The sequence below is a fragment of the Uloborus diversus genome, chromosome 1, assembly GCF_026930045.1.
Source record: "Uloborus diversus isolate 005 chromosome 1, Udiv.v.3.1, whole genome shotgun sequence".
In the NCBI taxonomy this organism is placed as follows: Eukaryota; Metazoa; Arthropoda; class Arachnida; order Araneae; family Uloboridae; genus Uloborus; species Uloborus diversus.
The window spans coordinates 150,813,391-150,833,307 of record NC_072731.1 but is presented as its reverse complement, the minus strand read 5'-3'; the positions used below and the strand labels follow the sequence as shown (position 1 = coordinate 150,833,307).

The window sequence follows — 19,917 nt, the reverse complement described above, 5'->3', positions numbered from 1 at the left end:
GAACTGTTCAAACTTGAACGGAAAATTGTTCAAATCAAAAAGATATTTTATATACAAGTTTTTCATCAAACGCTTTTTCCTACAAAGTTTGTTTGAAGCAAATTCGCCTCACAGTTCGGAATTGCCTTGAATTTCCCCGTAGGCGCTAATGTTAAGTTTTTTTGAACTGTTCACACAACAAAAAATAGTTCAAATCAAAAAGGGAAATATGGGAATGAGGTGTCCTCGCCGAGATCTTTCGAACAAAAAAAAGTTTGTTCGAATCGGACGATTCATTCAAAAGTTATTGGGGGGGGGGGGGGGGACAGACAGACCGACAGACATTTTTCCCCATCTCAATACCTTACTTTCCAATTTTTAATTTTTCAATATTTATTTAATTATTTTATTTATTTTTGACTTTTTTTTTGTTTTTTTGCGATATTTTTAAGATGCATTAAGCCTTCTTTCATGCTTTTTTCTTCTTTTTCTGACTTTAACTGGGAAAGTAGGCTAATATAATAGTGTATGCTTCGCATTTAACTGCAAGCCAAATAAAAAAGTTTTTTTTAACGTGAAATTAATTTAATGCTAATTTTGTACAGGTTTTTGTTCGTAACTCTCTTAAATCGATGCTTTGCATAAATAAGCTTTTTAAGTAATGTAAATAGATTAATTGGTGGCTATTTTCTATCTGACTGAAATCGAGTAGCTTTTCATTAAGATCACTCAAATTTCATTGAAAACGCTTTAATGAAAACTCATTGTTAACATATAGTTTTAAAACCACCATATTCTTTCATCGAATTAAGTGACAAGAATAAAATAACGCATCAGCTTCTTTTTTTTTTCTGTTTAAATTCTTGAAACATATAAAGAATCGTTTTTTTAAATTCCGACATTATCAGTAATTTGCCTCACATGTCATGGAAATATTACGCAACGATATATTTACACCAATAACCATATACTCGTTGAAATGCATTTTGATCGTTTGTTTTCTCTCTGAAGATTTTAATTCAGTTTTACTTGTGTAATTTTCTTATTCTGACCTCAAATTCAACTTCTAAATTTTTGTCTGAATTTCAAGTTGTGTATAGTTGAAGTTATTTTTTACATTTTAAAATATATATTCCCAAATGACGAAGCAGCGTTTCTCTTTTTCTTTTCCTTTCTTCTTTTATTATTTTCCTATCTTTTTTTTTTTTTTTTCTTTTTTCAATGCTTCTTGTAGTATTATACTTGAAGAGCTAAAATCATTTCCTCTAACATGAAACACAGGACTAAGCCCAAATGGACAATAAATGATTCAGTGGTCATCAAAAATCTCAGTTTAAACCAGACCACTGACTCTTGTCCTGTAAAAGGTAAAGTGAATTTTATTTAAATCGTATTTGACCCCCAACCCTTCCTTTTATAGATGACAAGAATCTGTGGTCTGGCTATAGCAGAACTTTGACTAACAACGGGATTGTATTGTGGAGTTCTGATACCGACACACACTATTCTAATCCTTGTGGTAAGCTCTGTCTATCTGTCTGTCTTTCTCTTTTTAAAGACTCTTCTTCTATAGCTTGCACTATTTTAGCATGCATAACTCACTAAAACTTAAATTTTCTTTTTCCTTGTATTTTCTCAATCATATTTCTTTTATCATCTTCCTTTTATTACTATCTTGCACTTACTTTTAATGCTTGCTTTCTCTTCTTGTTTCCAAAGTGTTGTGTCGTTATTAGAAAATTTAGTTTTTCGTAGTGATTTTTCATTTTTATTAGTTCGTTTTTAACCGTGTTTCAGTCTTTCGTAGTTTTCTGTGATAAATTTTTGTTCTTTTGTCGTGGAGTTGTTGCACTGTTATTGAACATTAAGAATGATATGTTTATTGGCTATTAATAGTGACTTTTAATGTATTTAAAAAAGCAATGCTCACAAAAGCTTTTCACTTGGAATATGAATAATTTACTGTTGTAATTACTTGTTTAATTTTACTGTTGAGTGAGTCAACAAGTGTTATTACTAAACATTATCGGTTTTGCCTATTTTTATTAAATTTTCTTCCTGCACTTCAATTGCTATAAGTACTAAATATTTCTTTTTAAATTTTATGTGATGAGAAATTTAGATTTTATGAGAATCAGGTATTTTTGCTTAATAATCTAATCTCTCGATAAATATAAATCTGAAAATATTTTTATCTGAAATTATACAGAACTTAATGATTGCTAAATAACCTTTGTGCTTGAAAATTAAATGAATGGACTACCAACGTTTAAATGCACAAAAATGGAAAATTACTGCAGACACGTGTTTCGGGGTTACAAGGAACACCTTTTTCATTGCAAAGAAGTGTGATATTTTGGATGAAAATTCATCCAAGGAAAGCATTTCCTCGGATAACTTTTCTGGTGTGTCTGTACGGTAAATTACTTCCACGTACAAATCATAGTCTTTTGAACAAAAATAAATATTTCAGAAAGTTGAGACTTCATATTGTGATAGACAATGGTTCCTTATGTTCAAATAATAGAAATTTAAAGTCAAACTTTAAAATTCTAGAAATAAGCTGCAAAGCACACATACAGATGTTACACTCGTGCAAATGGACTGAGGAAGCTTTAAGAGTAAAAACAAATGTTAGGAATATCGTATCTGTCTTTTTTGGGCATTGTTCTCTCATTTTACATCTGTTATTCAGCATCGTAATTTGTGAGAATTGTCCTTCGTGAACGCATTTAATGTTCCCATACTCTAACTGCATACTTGTACTATTTCCACAGTAATATGTGAGTCAAAACAGTCTGGCAAACTGGAGATTTGTTCTTCATATGCTTGCATTACTAACGATGTCTAAAACTCAAAGAGTTTGTTAAAAATTTTACGTACAATGAACAGAAGAAATTAGTTGAGTTTGCCTTCTGGTGCACACAAAACTAACTGGGAGGGGGAACGCTTGAGGTAAGTTACATGTCTATAGACTGGAATAAGACTCCGTAGTTCAACTTATAAAAGCAGCCTCCATAAGCTAATCGTGTTATTTATCATTTTGTCCAGCTGTTAAATTTCAGTAAACATGCTCTATACTTTTATGATGAATGTAATTCTTATTTCAGAATGTGTCTTGATTATGCTGTTGGAAACTCTTGTCACGACTATTTTTGAAATGTCTGATAAGGCAACAGCTAAAGGCATTTAATTTTTCTTCATAGGCATTGTTTTTTCATAATTGTAGATAACAAAAATGTCAGTAATTCTGTATTCTGTATATTGACGTCATTTTCTTATAATGGCTTTCGCTGCTAGATCATGGCACTAATTATTAAGCTAAGTTTACACTCATTTAGGAAATGATAACTGCACACTGCAAACTAATCACTGGCAGAATTTCTAAACTATCAAACTTCATTTTTTATTATTTCATATTGTAGTCATATTGTTTAAATTGATTATCAAGGTGGTTGGCAGTTTCTAGAATGCTGCTGTCGATTACTTTATGAGTGTAACTCAGCTTTGTAATAAGTTGCAAGTTACCGTTTTCTCTCAAGAGCTAAGACTATAGGCATTATACCAACAGCCAGGCTACGACTTCCAGACTACAGTGTCGCCCTTGTTATGAACTCATAAGTTTTAAATTTTAGTCATTAAACGAGCAGGAGTCATATGTCCTCTCCTTGAAGCAGAGATTTCCTTCAGTGGTTCCACCTTCAGTGGAAACCAAAACTGATACCAGCGAGCGGATACCTGCCTCCAGTTCGACTGTTCCAGATTGAGGAGTTCATAACAAAGACGAAACTGCAGTCTCTGGATGTTGTAACATGGTTGTTGATATATTGCCTGCATCTTTACAATGATGGAATTTGCTGAACTGTGTGCTTCAAGTGGTGACACTGAATCTTTGACTAATGATTGTTTACTTTTTCTTTTTCTGCTGACTCAGAGGGTCGAGAGTGTGTGAACTGCGGGGCCACCTCGACGCCATTGTGGCGCAGGGACGGCACGGGACACTACCTTTGCAATGCCTGCGGACTCTACCACAAAATGAACGGTCAGAACAGGCCGCTCATTAAACCTAAGAGGCGACTGGTGAGTACACTTAATATAAATCTCTGCGTGAACATTCAATGCTTTTGACTCGTTATGAAATTTTATAACGTATTTAGTGAATGAAACCAAATGCGCAGTGGTTAGAACACCCATGTGTTTAATTCAAAGTTCGAGGCCATGAACCATTTTCAGGCACTATGATTCTTAGGAATTATCGTACTAAACTCAGTTTTTAATTACTTTTAAATTTGGTTTAATATTGTAGCAACATAGACATTATATTTTCTTCAAAGAATTTTTAGAGGAAATTCAATTTATTTTCAAATTAAGACAGCTTATCCATATTACGCTTTTTTATTAAATGTTGGTTATCAAATTGCTAGTTAGATACTTATTTTTAAAATATCAATTCGGTAAAAAGCATATGTATCGGTGCATTGAATATGTTTCAAAGGAGCGTGTTAAATGTTTCAATTTATACTTAAACCTTTGATAGGATTAAGTATCTAAAATGCAAATATTTTAATAAAAATAATGAATTACTTTTTCCTTTTTCTTTTCTTTTTTTTTTTTACAATCTTAATTCTCACTTCACCCGTATGTTTTCTCTCACGCCACGCTCTTGTTCATTCTGGACCTGACTTAAGCATATTTACAACAAGATTATATATTTTTATGAAGAAAATAGATTATGAAGAACGAGAAAGCTAAATGATACTCCAAATCTGCTTTTTAATTGTGGTCAAAAACAAGGTAAAATAACAGTATTTATAAAGTAAATTTTGTTAATAAAATTCAACGAACGAACTTCAAGGCTGAACTTAAGCACCGTGGTTACGCTGTAAACTGATGACTTAACTTGAATTATATGCTTACATAATTAATTTATTAAATTTATTAACGAAACTAACTTTGTAATTACTATTAGTTTTCATTGTTTTTTGGCAATCAAAGAACTACTTCACTTCCGCCACACAAAAAACTTACGCATCAGAATTTCAAAACCTTCGCATAAGATGCTTCACCTTTCACATCAAAACTTCTTGGACAACAAAACTGATTTAATTATGTTAAAAATCCGTCAAAAAATGGAGAAATATTTCCTTTTTGAATAGTCGAAAGAGGAAAATTTGTCATATACCGCTTCCTCTTTGAGTCCGGTTTTATGAAAAGCTGCGTTTACAACTTCCTATAAAGCACACTCATTCTTTTCCGATTTCAAACATTATTCAGTCTGGTGTCACAGCGTGTTGCACCATCTCGAGACTTTGACCTTCAAACAAAAAAACCGGCAAGGTCTCTTCAAGGAGCCTTAAGCAGTCATCCCCATGTTCCGACGTCTTATTGTCCTGTTAAAACTTTCGTAGTTTAAGGCTCGAGTGTTTAGCATGCTAAGAAGGTAAATCGCAGGATGTGACGTTCCCGAGATGGCACGAGGGCCTCAGTTTCCTCCTGCTACCAGTTGGCAGCACCTGCCTGAAGATGTGGTCAGCAATTGCGAAAGTAACGTCTGTTTACTCCACGTATTCTGATGGTTGACATTCTTTCGAAATTTTTGTGTGTTGTTACATTTGATTTTCAGTTACTTCCAAAATAATTCATTATTTCGTAAGACTATCTTGACTGCACATGATTTCCAGGTCATTGGATACTGTGACAACACTTGTCTAAGACAGTAGTAGTCTTGTACTATCGGTACTTCGAGATAAATATTCCATCCAATGGCGTTTCATAACTTTACTAGCTGCGTCGCCAGGCTTTGCACGGTGCACATCGAAAATAATAGTTATGTCTAGTAACGCGTGTTCAACAATCAGGCTTCAGTAAAACTTTGCGGCAGATTGCTGAAAAATAACATAAAAGTAAACATTTTAAATCCTCCGATTATAAGAAAAGCTTTTGAAACTAAAAGCATAAATTTTATATGTTCATATTCGAGAAACAAAAATGGCAACAGATCTTTGATCTCAATGATTTTCTTCAGGCTACAAATTTAAATAAAAGCATTGTTACGGAAAGTTGTGATGAAGCACTGAATATTAATTTGAATGGAGAAAAGTCTTCGAAAAACAGGGATTTTATGTCGAAATATAAGTGTTATAATTACTAGCATTTAAATGATATCTCCGCTAACTATTATCGGAGGATTATGTTAAATAGCCAAACATAAAGATGAGAAAAATAGGAATCTATCGATACCTGGCTCGATGGTCAGTTTATTGGCGTTCGGGAGAAGTAACTTGGACATAGATACATACGCTCAGTTTTTAATTATATAAGATTTAATTACCGCTGATTCTATGTGTGTTGGGGGAGGGGATGGATTGTCTTCGTCAAATTTGGGCATTTTGTGAGACGCTATTGACAATCGTGCTTACAAAAGGTAAATATGTATATGTGACAAGGGCGCAGTTGGAGGGGGACAGGGTTTAAGCCCCGGAACCATTGAGTTTTTTCCCGCATTAATAATTCTAGTATGGGAAAAAAACATGGATGTTCAAGGTCTGTCATGACCAAATCCCTACAGTAGTGAGTAGTGGTGCAAAAAGTTAGTAAAACGCAATATGAGACTGAAAAGACAAAGGATGTAACTGGACCCTTTTAAGATTTAAGTTGAACGCGAGGAAAGTTAAAACTCTAGTTAAGCTTTCATCTAAAAGTTTTTCTAAATCATGCTGTAGAACAGCATCAGGGCTACCAATTCCATGTTTTGCTCTTAAACAGATGAGTGTTTGTTGTACCATTTGTACTATCGATTGTTGTATCGAAATTTTTAATTTTATTATTTACACCCGTTTACTTCTAAATGTTCCATGTAATGCATTCTAGTTGTTTCAAAATTTTTGTGAATTGACAAAATTAACAAACTTCTCATGAATATGCAGTCTGATTTCGGAGAAACATTCCATGAGTGTATCATATTCTAAAAACAAACAGCGTAACACTGTGGGACTTGGCCATTAGTTCAAATACATTTTTTAGAATGTAAAATAGAAAATGTCTGCTGATTCACGTACTAAACTCTTCCACAGAACATAAAACTAGAGTCAGTTCTTTAACGTTATCCCAAAGAATAGAAACAGGGTTGCTAGAGACGTAATCATTTGATCTTTTCCAAGATAATGATTTTGCAATTTAAGTTTGCCATTGAAACTATAAAAATTCTGAAAACACTCCCTTTTGTATTAATTTTTTCCTGTATCATTATCAAAATTGTAGAGACATTGCTACTGACTATGCGTTTAAATTACACATAAAAGGAAACAAGCAGTAGTTAAGAAGCGAACGTACAAGAAATTAAAGGAAATAAAAATTATGGGCATTGTCTCCCAAACAATAGCGTGTCGAAATGAAACTACAAAAGGCCACTTGAAGTAATAATGCATTTGTCATTTTATTTGACAATAAACATGCCGATCGGAATTTCAATTTTGAGAAGTTTAAGGTTTGGTATGTGATGCGCATAAAAATAAATAAAGAAAAGACGAATAAACTGAAGAAATTCTTTAAATTTGAAGCACGTGTTGAAAATAACACTATAAATCAGAAAATTCTAAGATAATAAAGAGGAAGTAGTTAACAACAGTATTAAAAAAAAAAAAAAAAAACCTATGAAGTTGGAAAGTAATACGTATTTGTTACTGCGGATCTTACCGTTGAATTCTATAAATAATAAATCGATATTGTGTTCATTCTTACAACAATGAACAAAAATATTTAATTTTCTGTTTAGTATGATTACGTTTTTAACACAAGCATAAAATGAAGCATTTTCGATGCTCGAATAGTCATAAACGGCTGAAATAATCTGAAAATTAATGTTCTAATGCGAATTTTGGCTACCATCTAGCGATATCTCGCCGAATTTGAAAACAAAACTAAGATTCAAAACCCAGTACATTGATGATATTTTGCGAAGTTTCTATAGTTGTGTCAAACCGTTCTCAATAAAGTTGTAGTTTCTACGTGTAACCAATTGTGACATTTCCCCCAACAATCTCTGTAAAACTGTTTTTCTTGCCTGTACTCTTGGTACCGCAAGAACAGCAGTACAAAGGAAATCTCTTACGGAGAAAGTTTGTTTTAAAAAAACCTTACATTTCTGTAAAAATGTGCAATGAGTGTAGGTTTGATCTCGGAAATTGATAACGTGTTTTTTATATTTTTCATGAATTATTTTTATAATTCATAATGTATTTCTTTTGGAATGAACCATTGAGAAAAATCTTTACTACCACTTTAACAACTAATCTCGTTCAATCAAACAACTTGAATTCCTCATCCCCCCTCCCTCCCCTTAGACTGTCACTCTTAACAAGTTAAAACGGTTCTGCGACAGCAATTCCATCTCTAAATTTAATCAATCATATTGTTTTATGGTATTATTCGATTTTGTATTATTTGTATTGAAATTCAATGTACATTTGTTACTCTTTTATCATAATTAATGTTACGGTAAGATAAATAAATACCTTTGTGCTGAAAAGTAAAGTAAGAAATAACAACGTCAAAAAGCACAAATTGCAGATTATCGCAATATCGATTATACAAATTGCAGTAATCTGCAATTTGTGCTTTTTGACGTTGTTATTTCTTACTTCAATGCTACGGTATTTGAGCTCGTACTTCTTTTTCATCTAAAAAGTTTTAAAACTTACATTCGTGACTATCAAATACTGCTTAAAAGAAACAGACAACTTTTTAACTGTTTCCATCCGATTAAAGTTAGCTTGTGTAAGATAACTTGTTTTCGTGATTTGATGGGCAAGCTCTGATTCCACTGCAAATCGATGTTCATCACGAAACAGAAAAGGAAACCGTCTGCTTTTTCACAATAGTATCCATATAAATAGAACACCACTCATACAAAACAGTTCTTTTCCATGCTTTTATTTTCCGTTTCATTTTCCAACTTTGTGGGGAATATTTTAAAAAGTACACCGGCGAAAATGACAAGTTAGGACAATTTTGCAACTTCCTTTTTCGTTTATTCTTGTTTTCAACTTTCAAGTTTGATTTTCTCCTCTAAATATACAGGGGTCCGAAAAATTCTTGACACATTTAAAAAAATTATAGAAAAGCAGCGAATTCTCGTTTGAATATGTGGTTTGCGCCATAATACTTCACAGTTTCAAGATTTTCTTTAACACACAGTAAAAAGAGAAAAGGAAAAAAGAAAAATGTAACTGTAGGTAATCGCTGTATCGTCACGCAATGCATTGTGTATATATATAAACAACTAGATGTTTAATTTCTCTGAACTTAAGCTGTTGCTCTGAATTTTATCATTAGACTTTTTATTATGATGCAATTCGTTGTTATAATCTAAGCAATCAACAACTAGATGTTTACCATCTCTCAATTTGAGCTGTTGTTCTGGATTATATCTATAACCTTTTTCCTGCGAGGCAATTTGTTGTTATAGCTAAATAGTCAATTGTTACTACATGTTAAATGTCTCTAAATTTAAGTGGTTGTTCTGAATTATGGGTTTAGATTTTTTATTGTGATGCAATTTGGTGTTATAATCTGAATAATCAACAACTACTATGACTCGACCAATCACTTACTTCAACAGGATGTGAAATAGAATACTGCTATCTTTAACCACAGTGAAAACTGTTCATGTCTATAGAGCAGTTTGTTTTCGTGTTGTAAGCAAGTCGCGTGCGTGCGTGAACACGGAGAATCAGAAAGGCATTGAATGTAGTAGCGTGATCGCTTATTGGACACTATTTTCCGTTCAGGCAGGACTCATGGATAGCAAAGAAAGCGAAATGGCAATTGTGTGTGCAATGGGTTTTCAATTTCGGTATTGTAATCTCGTCAGAGGGAGTTATTTAGTCGGTTGTCTGTTGGTCATTACTCCCCTCTGTCTGAAGGCATCGCACGAAACGAATTGTTTTCACACAAAGTCTGAAACGACGTATTCATTAGCACGCGAATCATCTCGAGAAATTTGAAAGAAAGATGATGTTGCTTTAAAATTGCACCTATAGTGGTGTCATACAAGAGCATTTAAAACACTTTTTGAATTTTAATTAAAAAAATAGTCTTAGTTATTCGTGACAGTCTAAGTGAAATATGAAATATTTTTAGTGAAATAGTCACAGATACTATCGTTTATTTAATGATGGCTTTAAAGAAGGAAATGCTTAGTTTTTTTTTCTCTTATTTTTCAAACTGAAATTAAACCATTTAATTTCGGTTTACAACTGATCTGGTTATTCATTATTACAGTGGACGCCGCTTATATAAATCACGTTTGTTCTAAACAGTTTTAATTCCATAAAGCGACTTATTCAAAATTGCTGGATTTTGTTCTCTTTCTGACGATTTGATTCCTTGAAGTGATTGATGCAACTAACCGGCGTCCACTGTATAAAAAAGTAAAACTAACAAAACTATTTACAAACATTTAGGCAGTACTTTAATTTCTTCTCTCAGGGTGCATCAACATAGTTTAAGTGAAAATTTAAGTGATCATTAGAAATGTCATTACTGGAATAAATAACTTGAACAGATTTGCATATTTCTTTTTATTTTGTTTCGTTTCCTTCAATAATTCCATTATCTAAAATTAAATTTAAAAGAAGAAGAGGAGCCGACGACACCTCTTATTGTCTTTTTTAAATCGAAGTAGCTGTTATTTTTTCTTCAGCTAAGCAAAGGAAAGAAAATGATTGGGAGTTAATCAGAAAAACCAATAAACATAACCACCACAAAGACTTGAGCGGCAGATAAGAGAGACGCAGAGTAATTGGACTGCTTCTAAATCAGCCTCTTTGCCTAAGAGCGGACGATTTGGGGGTTAGCCAAAAAGGGGGGAGGGACACTCCCATCATCCATCGTATGTCGTTTGGAGGTGTGCGTGCTAGTTTGATGATGTTCCTATCCGTGAGAAAACATAGCCCCCGGGCCTTTGCGAGACCGAACGATGCTTTATTATTTATACAGAAGGTCAACACATGATTTGTTATATAATATGCTTTCCCTTTTCGTTAGAAAATAAAAGTTATATGCCCCTCCTTAGTTTTTAAAAAGTTACACATTATGTACACAAATACTCATACATAGGTATACACAGGGTTTAATTTGCGCAGGAGGGCGCACGGAATTTGAGTGCCTGTTAATAAAAAAAAAACCATTTTAGGCTATTTTCCTTAAGAAATAAGTTGTGGGGACTGTGGGCAGGGCAGTAACTGCGGTAATGAGTTTTCGAGATATTTGAAGGAACTCGTTTTGGATTCAATACTAATACATAATAGGGAAAGTTTTGAATTAGATGTGTTTTACGCACTTTTTATTTCAGCTGAAACTAAATAAGCAAGCTTTACAATAAAGATAACGTACAATAGATGAAAAAAAAAAAATGGAAAAATGAAAAATTTGCAGTTACTACCCCACGCCAGTATAGGTTTTTAATGCTTCTTTTGGCATCAATTAAACCAAAATCTCACAACCTAATTTATGTGTGAACTGACAGTGGCTTTTTTTTCGTTTTGGAAATTAATTCCTGACGCACACACTCACCATATATACAGTAAAAATATATGTACAAAACGTAACGGCGACGTCTTGATTATCAGAATATTAGTAATACATATTCTATTTTTCAGACTAAATAACAACAATATGCATTTGCTGTGTATATATGGATAGATTGATAGATAGATGTGAAACAGATAACAGATTTGATTCCTTAAATTGGAAAATATTAATAATTGCAGAAGCTGACTACTGAAGAAAAAAAAAAAAAAAGATAAAACTTGGTTTTTAATAAAACGTTTGTTTTGTGCTAACTAATGTTTAAAACTACTGACAATAGTTTTATTTACAAGATAATGTTTTATGCATTAAAATATATGTTACATGCAGCAACAAGAGTTCATTCTTTCATTGTTTGACTTACTGGATGCTAGAAGCATCGGATGAAGATTAGGTGTCGAGGACTCGACCACTTCCATCCGGCAAAATGCGTTCACGTGACAAAACAACTGACAAATGAGACACGCAGAAGCCCCGACCGGACAGCGGATGTGCCAACTGGCTCGTGCCGGATTTTCCGGTACAAAGCAATCCCCCTTTCAGCGCGGATAACAAAAGGCTTGCCTCCAAAACAAACAAGGTCCATCAGCACGATCGTTCATAAATTAAAACGGAGGCGCTTTCATTTAAGCTCATATTCAGAGTCCTGATAACGAGTAGAGGGTAATTAAATTCGCATTTCAACGATGAATTGTAACATCAGAGCCGCTGGTGGCTTTTATGCTTGCACAAGCAGTGCTTTCGGATGAAGAGCCACATTGGCTTGTCAAGTGAAGTGCACTGTTTAAAGATCAGTTTGGTGGGCTCTTGAATATCTGATTGGAGCGCCATTAAATTACCATTCCATGTAATTACGTTTTGTTCTAAGATGTATTGGAACTTAGTCGTGGCAAAGTTATTGCATGGGATTTGAATTTGGGTTAAAGCGACATGAGGGTTCTATTTGCTTCTTTTTGAAACTAACACTGCATACAACTAATACAAAATCGAAGCACGTATTTATAAAAAGAAAAAAGGAGAAAAAAAAAACAGCCAAAGTGTCGGTGTATTTGTTGCTAAAGTGGAGAAGTCTAAAATTGAAGTTCAAAAGCGTGCCCTGCTTGTGAAAGATGCACTTTATTCAAAAAATAACAATTAGAAAGACAATGAAGGTTTTTTTTATTGAATTGAGAGTAGTACCAATATCTCATTTTAGTATTTGTTTTGTTAGCAACTGGTATCTGATTGCATAAAATTACATACCGGCAGTAAAAAGTCCCTTTCACAGAGTGAGGTCCCATGTAAAGATTAGCATAAATGTGAAATTTATTTTATTTTTAAAAAAGTTCCGCGACTTTTCTTACTCGGTTTAAAGATTCAGCTTGAGGTTTACTAAAACACATAAATACACTTTTAGAGTATGTATGAAATAAAATGGAACAAAAATCTATTATCGCTTTTAAAATGTCTGTAAGGACAAATTATCACCACCAACGTGACGGCTAAAGCCGCGGCTCAATTTTGAAGAATGAATCTTGGAAACTGTGCATAATATATATATCTATCGATGGTCTAGATTCTAGAATGATAACAATGTAGCTTTAAAATGCTGAGTTTACAGGAGATGCTTAAAACTTGTGAGATTCGAACTTATCCAGCAATATACATTTTTAAAATAATGATTCTTTTTTACGGAGTTTCTATTTTTGTCTTTTTGAGATACATATTTAAAGTTCTCCATTCTGTCCGTTATAAAAACGAACAATTAATCAAATCGCTAGTAAAAAGAGTCTCCCTAAGAAACTTTCATTCAAGTCTTTTCAACGGCTATCTTTACGTCTATAGATCTAAAAATAAAACCATCAAACGGGCTCACACTTTTCAGCAGGATGTCGAGCTACAGCGCAGATCTGATAGTGGAAAACCAAAATAAAAACACACAAATTAAAACCCAGTTAGAGCAGAGGCGCTAATAGACCGGCTTCCGTTGCGTTTTAGTAACCTACTAAAAACAACAACTAACTGAACGGCGATCATTGAGGAGTGCGAAATGTCGCTTTATCTGCGAGCGTAAAATGAATAAACGAAAGGAGGGAAAAAATATGTTCTTCGCAGATACTGATATATATCGCACGCCGTAGCCTGTAATGAAAAGTAACTTCGCACTGAGTGTGCAATAGGCTCCGAAGAAATTACTCGCTTGGCCATCAGTGTTATGACGCCCATCGTTCGATCTTCCAGCCCGAAGCGATTTAGGTTGACAGCTGGGTTAATGAATATTGGCATATTTGGCGATTTATCGCTTCATTAAAATTTCTTTTTGTTTATTTCTGAAACGAATCATAGAACGCATGAGAAAAGTTATCGCTAACATGAAGGAAAGAGAGAAAGAGATGGGAGTAGGATACGTTTACATTTTCCCATTCATTTCAGGGGAGAAATAAAGCTTTCTTTTTAAAACTAGATAGAAGTGGACAGAAATTACTTCATTGGACCAAAAACATTCCGAAATGCAAATCAGCGTTTATTCTTTTCTCCCCTACCTTTCAATAAAGCTCCTTTACAATGTTTTAAACTCTTTGTTGTTTTTTTTTTTAAATTATTATTATTATTTAAATGTATCACAACAAATTGGGAAGATTTGTATTGAGTTAATTAGAAATCATGGCGAGAAGTCCTTTTTCTGATTTTCACAAATTTTAATGCAACAAAAATTATCATATTTAGTTAATGAAAGATTTGCTCTTCACTCCCGTTTTTTCTGGGTAAATTAACCTTTTTCAATTTGCAACTTCAATAAATTATAGGGGGCGCTGCAGCCACTGTCTAATGGCGGATGAAAAAGGTAAAACAAACGCATGCCGTAACTTATAACTTGCTTTCACGCTTAGTGAATGACAGTATTTTTCCATCGTGTTTGTGGGAAGCTTTCTTTTCTATTCTTCTGAAATTACATTACACCATAAACTGTCTGAAGCCTGTAATTTACCCCAAATAAAACATGCGGAATGGAATGTTTTACCTTTTTCTTTAGTATTATTAATCACCGCAAGGTAGTGCATTCAAACTCTGGAGTTGCGAATAGTTTCTGAATATGTTCTAAAAAAATTACGCAAGTATTAATTTTAAGTCGTTTTCTTACATTTTTTCCTCCACTCAATCCATCTTTTATAGTCAAGAAAGTATTCGCGTCATACTTGGCGAAAGGTGTGAAATAGACATCTCAACACCATTTTATTACTTTACAATACGCATTGGAGGAAGTTTTGAAATTGCATAATGTTTTAAAAACATATTTTGACAAAAATATTTTTTTAGTAATTAAAATGTACTTAATTTTTAAAATAGAATCCCCATCAAGTTTTCGTATGTAATATTCTTATAGTATTACTACATTCCTGTCTTTTCGTATTAAAAAAAAATTATTTGTACGGGCTGCCATTGCTGCGTTTAAGAAACGGACTGAGCAAAGTCATTTGCTTAAAGAATCGTTTATAGAAGCAACCAAACACGAGTTGCTAAAAATAAACCGCCAGTAAGAGCTCATATCCAAGTAAGCAGCATTTTTCTTCGTGTAATTGCGAGGAGACACCTTACAATTTGAAAGCTGTAATTCGATCTCAAAGCATATAATCCTTTGCTAAATATTTACCTCCGGCCCTCTAGAGATAAAAGAAGGAAGGGAGGGAAGCTCGGCCACGAGTTTCGCTAAAAAGCTTGCGAAAAGGAAAAAGGCAAAAAAGAAAGAATCACCTTTGCGCGCTCTACGCTCCCCCCCCCCCCCCGCCTGCATGCATCACGATTGCGCAAAAGATGGATGCTGATCTTGAAGGGTGAGGTTATATAGAGAGAAAATTAGCGGGAGGGATGCATATTATGAATCATGGGGGGTGATATCTCTAGCCGGTTCGACTGAATATCTGAAGTGTGGAGGGTTTGACCAAAAAGTCTCGTTCTTGTGGTTAGTAATTGCACGTGTGTACTCTGCAAAGCATGCAAGTCCGCAAGAGGATGGAAATAGACGATATAGGCTGGGGATCGGGGTGCATCACGCCCCTTTACCCCCACCTCATCTTTACATTTTCGCTTCACCGCGATAGATCATTCTTAACAGCAGACAGTTTGGGCAAGCCCACCTTATCTACCAAGACAAAGGCGCCTATCCTGGAATATTATTTGCGAATACAAGGCCCATTATCACCTCGTTAGGACCTGTTCTCACACTACCGTGTCCCCCCTTCCAACCTGTCAAGAATACACCCCCATTCAGGGGGCCATGGCAACTAATAAGGAATAGCTCAGCAGAGATGCCATGTAAATGTATTGCTTCATATTTGATTCATATCAAAATCCCGAACTAGTGACAGGGCATATATTTAGGTAACCAAAATGTTATGAATTAATAGGGATATGTATGTTAGTATATATAAGTTCATAGACGTGATATATATTTTTTAATTTTATTTCCCGTTGCCGAAATTGTATGTGTATGTAATAATCAGCACGCGCTCAAACTGAATCACACCCAAATGGTTGTCAGCAGTTAAGCTAAGAATGGTCTCTGGGTTTATTTATGTTCTTTATTGCTTTCGCTTCGTTCTTGAAAGGACGAGTTCAGTGACCAAAAGGCTTTGAATGAAAGCGATTGATCATCGGTTTAGAAACTGGTAATGAATCGAACACTTTTCATATTGTTCTTCGCGAGTTAATGACTTTAAGATGGGTTGGATGTTCTCTTGACATGATATTGATAGGCAATAAAAGCACTTTCAAGATTGTTCAAAAAAATTCTCTCTTAATTCAAGCAATTGAAATGTATTGCATAATTATATTAATTACAGCTTAAGATGGGTTGAATGATGTATTTCGTAATAATTATACAGTTCTCATTGCAACTTTTTTTCCTTACATTAATTGATTTTTGAAAAAAGTTTATATATGTTATTAATGTTAAAGTTTGTTTACAGACAATACGTAATTTTTAAAATTTGTTTTTAAGTATTAAGAATCTAATTTTTGCTGAACGTAAATGCCATTCTTCGTTTATCTCTTTTTTATATTGCTAAAAATGCAATAAATAAAGAACTCGTTTTCGTATTTCATTCTCTTTTTTTTCCCCTTTAGTTTCACAACCATTTTCGTACGTTTTGTATGATACAAGATAAAATAAACAAAAATAAATAACTGTAAGACTGAATGAAATTATTTTTCGATAAATAGCAAGATTTTAATATTTAGATATAGATTTTATTGATGCGTTGTAGCTGTAGAAAAGCATTTTAAGTGGAGGTTTGAGGAAGAGCTATTGAATTTCATGCATTTAACTATTACTCTGTTGCAGAGAGTGAAGATTAGAATTAACTGCTATTACTATTTTTACAATCAGGGCCTTATTACCGCACAGGCCTACTAGGCCTGGGCCTGGGTCCCCTTCTTCCTAAGGGGCCCCAAATTACTTAAAGAATTATGCGTAGCATTACAACTATACAAAAATCACGCACCTTTTTAAAATAATAGCCTTCAGGTAACCTCCAAATTATTGTGGGCCTTGGGCCTCACTTTTAGTTAGTCGGGCCGTGTTTACAATGTGCATATATTTGAACACTGAGTTAATAGAGCTTGAAAACTGTTTGTCCATTTGAAACAATATTTCGAATTGCACTTTGTTAATTTGAAGAAAAGTGATTTTTTTTTTCTTTTTAAGTTGCGAATGTTTGCACTTCTTGCTTGGTTGATAACCTTTTTCACACCTCTTTGCATTCAGTTTGATTAAAAGGATTAATTTTAATAATAATTTAAATCGGATTTCATTTTCTATTAAAAATGGGATGAATCATTTGCACTCAGTACTGTAGTTAGAGAGGGTGGGGACGCATTCCACCAAATATCTGGGATTTTTTTTTTTTTTTTTTTTTTTTGAAAAATAATGGAAATGTAATGTACATTGGTTTTTACCACCTTTTCTTTTGGTGGGTTCCCTAAATATTTTTTTCCTACTTCAGCACTGCTTGCTCTACACAAGAAATTTAAAATCCGTAATTCGGGGCTATTTTCCTCAAAAACTTCGATTATGCTAAGAATAAAAGTACAAGTACACTTCCATTCTATATACAGGGTGTTCCGTTTTAACCTGCAAGACCTTTATTTTCGCAACCGTTAGTCCTAGATGTATACTTAATATTGCAAAAATGTTCAAAATCAGATGCAGAGTTAAGATATTGAAAGTTTGAAGTAAAAATAAAAATAAGTCAAAAAATACAAAATGTAACTTTTTATGCGGTCCCCAGGTCCCCTAACTTATATTTAGGGAATAATCTCCATTGAAAAATAATTCTCATGCAAGAAATTTGAAATTAGTCCGACCAATATTCAGCGAGATATGAAACGCAGCATTTTGTGACTTACACCACTTTTCATTCGCCGAGAATAACACCTTTTGGGGGAAAATGTAGCGGTTAACAAGAGTTTAAAGTTATGTGTGTGCATAGAGTATGGTTTTTCAAAATGTTCGAGGTTTTGTAGTGTTTTGCGTAACACGGCATTACATTTACATTTATTTTTGAACAGCAATGAAAAATAAAAATACCTTGATTTTCTGACTTTGACGACCTGACATTCTTCTGAAAGGGCGATAAGTTCCAATCTCATCTTCTGTATGGTCCCTTAAAACTTTAAACTGAAATATCTCCTCGAGTTTTGGTCAAACAAACTTCTAGCTTTTGTGTCAGTAATAGTTTTCAATGGAGATTATTTCTCTAAAGATTTGTTAGGGGACCTAGGGCCCGAATAAAAAGTTGAATTTTGATTTTTTGACTCATTTTTATTTTTGCATTAAACTTTCAATATCTTAACTGCATCTGATTTTGAACATTTTTACGATTGGAAGTATACATCTAAGACTAACGGTTGCGGAAATAAAGGTCTTCCAGGTAAAGGTTAAAACGGAACACCCTGTATATGATACAAATGAATCCATTTTATTTTGAACTGTTCAGTTGTTTGTAATCACGGATTATTTCGTAGAAGAAAAATCTATTCACTACAGGCAAAACGGTTAATGTTAAAGACGAGGAATTTGAAAGGAAAGAAAAATAATCTAGTTAGCCACTAATTTTAATTCCATTTTGTGCAGTTTCCGCACAAAACAGAAGCTCCCGTGTCCGACCCAATACTTAATTATTTTTGGTCGCATTGGTAAATGTTAGACATTAATTCAGAAAATCATCAGGAGGAAAAGAGATTTTTTTAACTGATAGTGGCTTAAAAATGCAATTATGTCTTTCTTTAGAGGCCTAATCACAATTAATATTTGTAGCTAATATATGTTGGAAACTTTCTAGAACCTGGATATGTATACATACGTACATTTCAACGAGGCAAAATTAACATTCTTACTTCGAGTCAATAAAAGGACAATATTAAGGTCAAAGTGCTAACTTAATACGGTGTCCTCCATAATGATACACCAAAGACGCTGACTTTTCGAAATTCCATTTTGAGGCTTGGCTCTTCAAGAATTTTTTTCGGATTCAGTGCTTTCTCAATGAAGTTTGGGAGCGCCCACTGATTCAACTGCCCTTCTTGTTAATAAGTTCTCTTGTTTGAAAGCATATTGAGTACGGTTTCAAAGAAAGAAATCCTGTTTGGTTGAAAGATGAAAAAAAAAAAAAAAAAAAAATCCTCATTCGAGCTTGTGTGATCTTTCATCAACAAGTTATTAAAATATCAAAATGAGAAAAGTCATCATCCGCTACGAGGCTGGAATTTTGCTCAGCTCAGTTTGGTTTTATGAGGAAAACCACTGCATTAATATTGACCCTGTGTCGTTTCGGTGTCGTCATAAGTTTTCCTATTTGGACACTTCTAAATAGGCGTTTTTACCATTAACTGAAACCGCTAGTCACTCGCTTTTTGGTAGACATGCACCCCACCGAAGATGCAGACTCAACCCTCCCTTCAAGAAGGAAAACTAATAAATGTAAAAGTGGGAAGACGAGAAATGCCATCAATTAACCAAGAAGGGCTGCCCAGTGCATGAGCATGCTTGTGGGCTCTCAACAGCAATTAGCAAGTTTCTCAAATATTTTTTCTCTTTTCTTTGTCGTTCTTTTGCTTTCTTCGTCTACGGATAGAAAACGTGATGAGAGTAGCACCTTCCAAAGGGGAAAAAGGAAAAAGGTCACTACCATTTTTTCCTTTCAGTTTATGTTGACCTTAATTATTTTCAGTGTGGATAGTGGTTAGTTATTGCTTCGTAGAAGACCTTTCCATCATTTATCTTTTGTGTCGGCAGATGGGTTGGTATTTCGCTAGCTGTTGCTGTGGACAGGCGATCAGGGTGGTACAGTCACCTTCTTGTAAATGCTTGAA

At 33.9% G+C, this 19,917-nt stretch overlaps 1 protein-coding gene across 3 annotated transcripts in view; it reads left to right on the top strand.

The window, feature by feature from the left end:
* Window positions 1-19,917, top strand: part of LOC129232821 (GATA-binding factor 2-like) — a 117,758-nt gene that overhangs the window by 68,477 nt on the left and 29,364 nt on the right. For all 3 annotated transcript variants that reach the window (XR_008581398.1, XM_054866931.1, XM_054866923.1), the window contains exon 4: window positions 3,914-4,059. Coding sequence is in view for 2 of the 3 variants with exons in the window: in XM_054866931.1 (XP_054722906.1) it covers window positions 3,914-4,059 (146 nt within the window). In the remaining variant the exon portion in view is untranslated. The remainder of the gene's footprint in view (window positions 1-3,913; window positions 4,060-19,917) is intronic.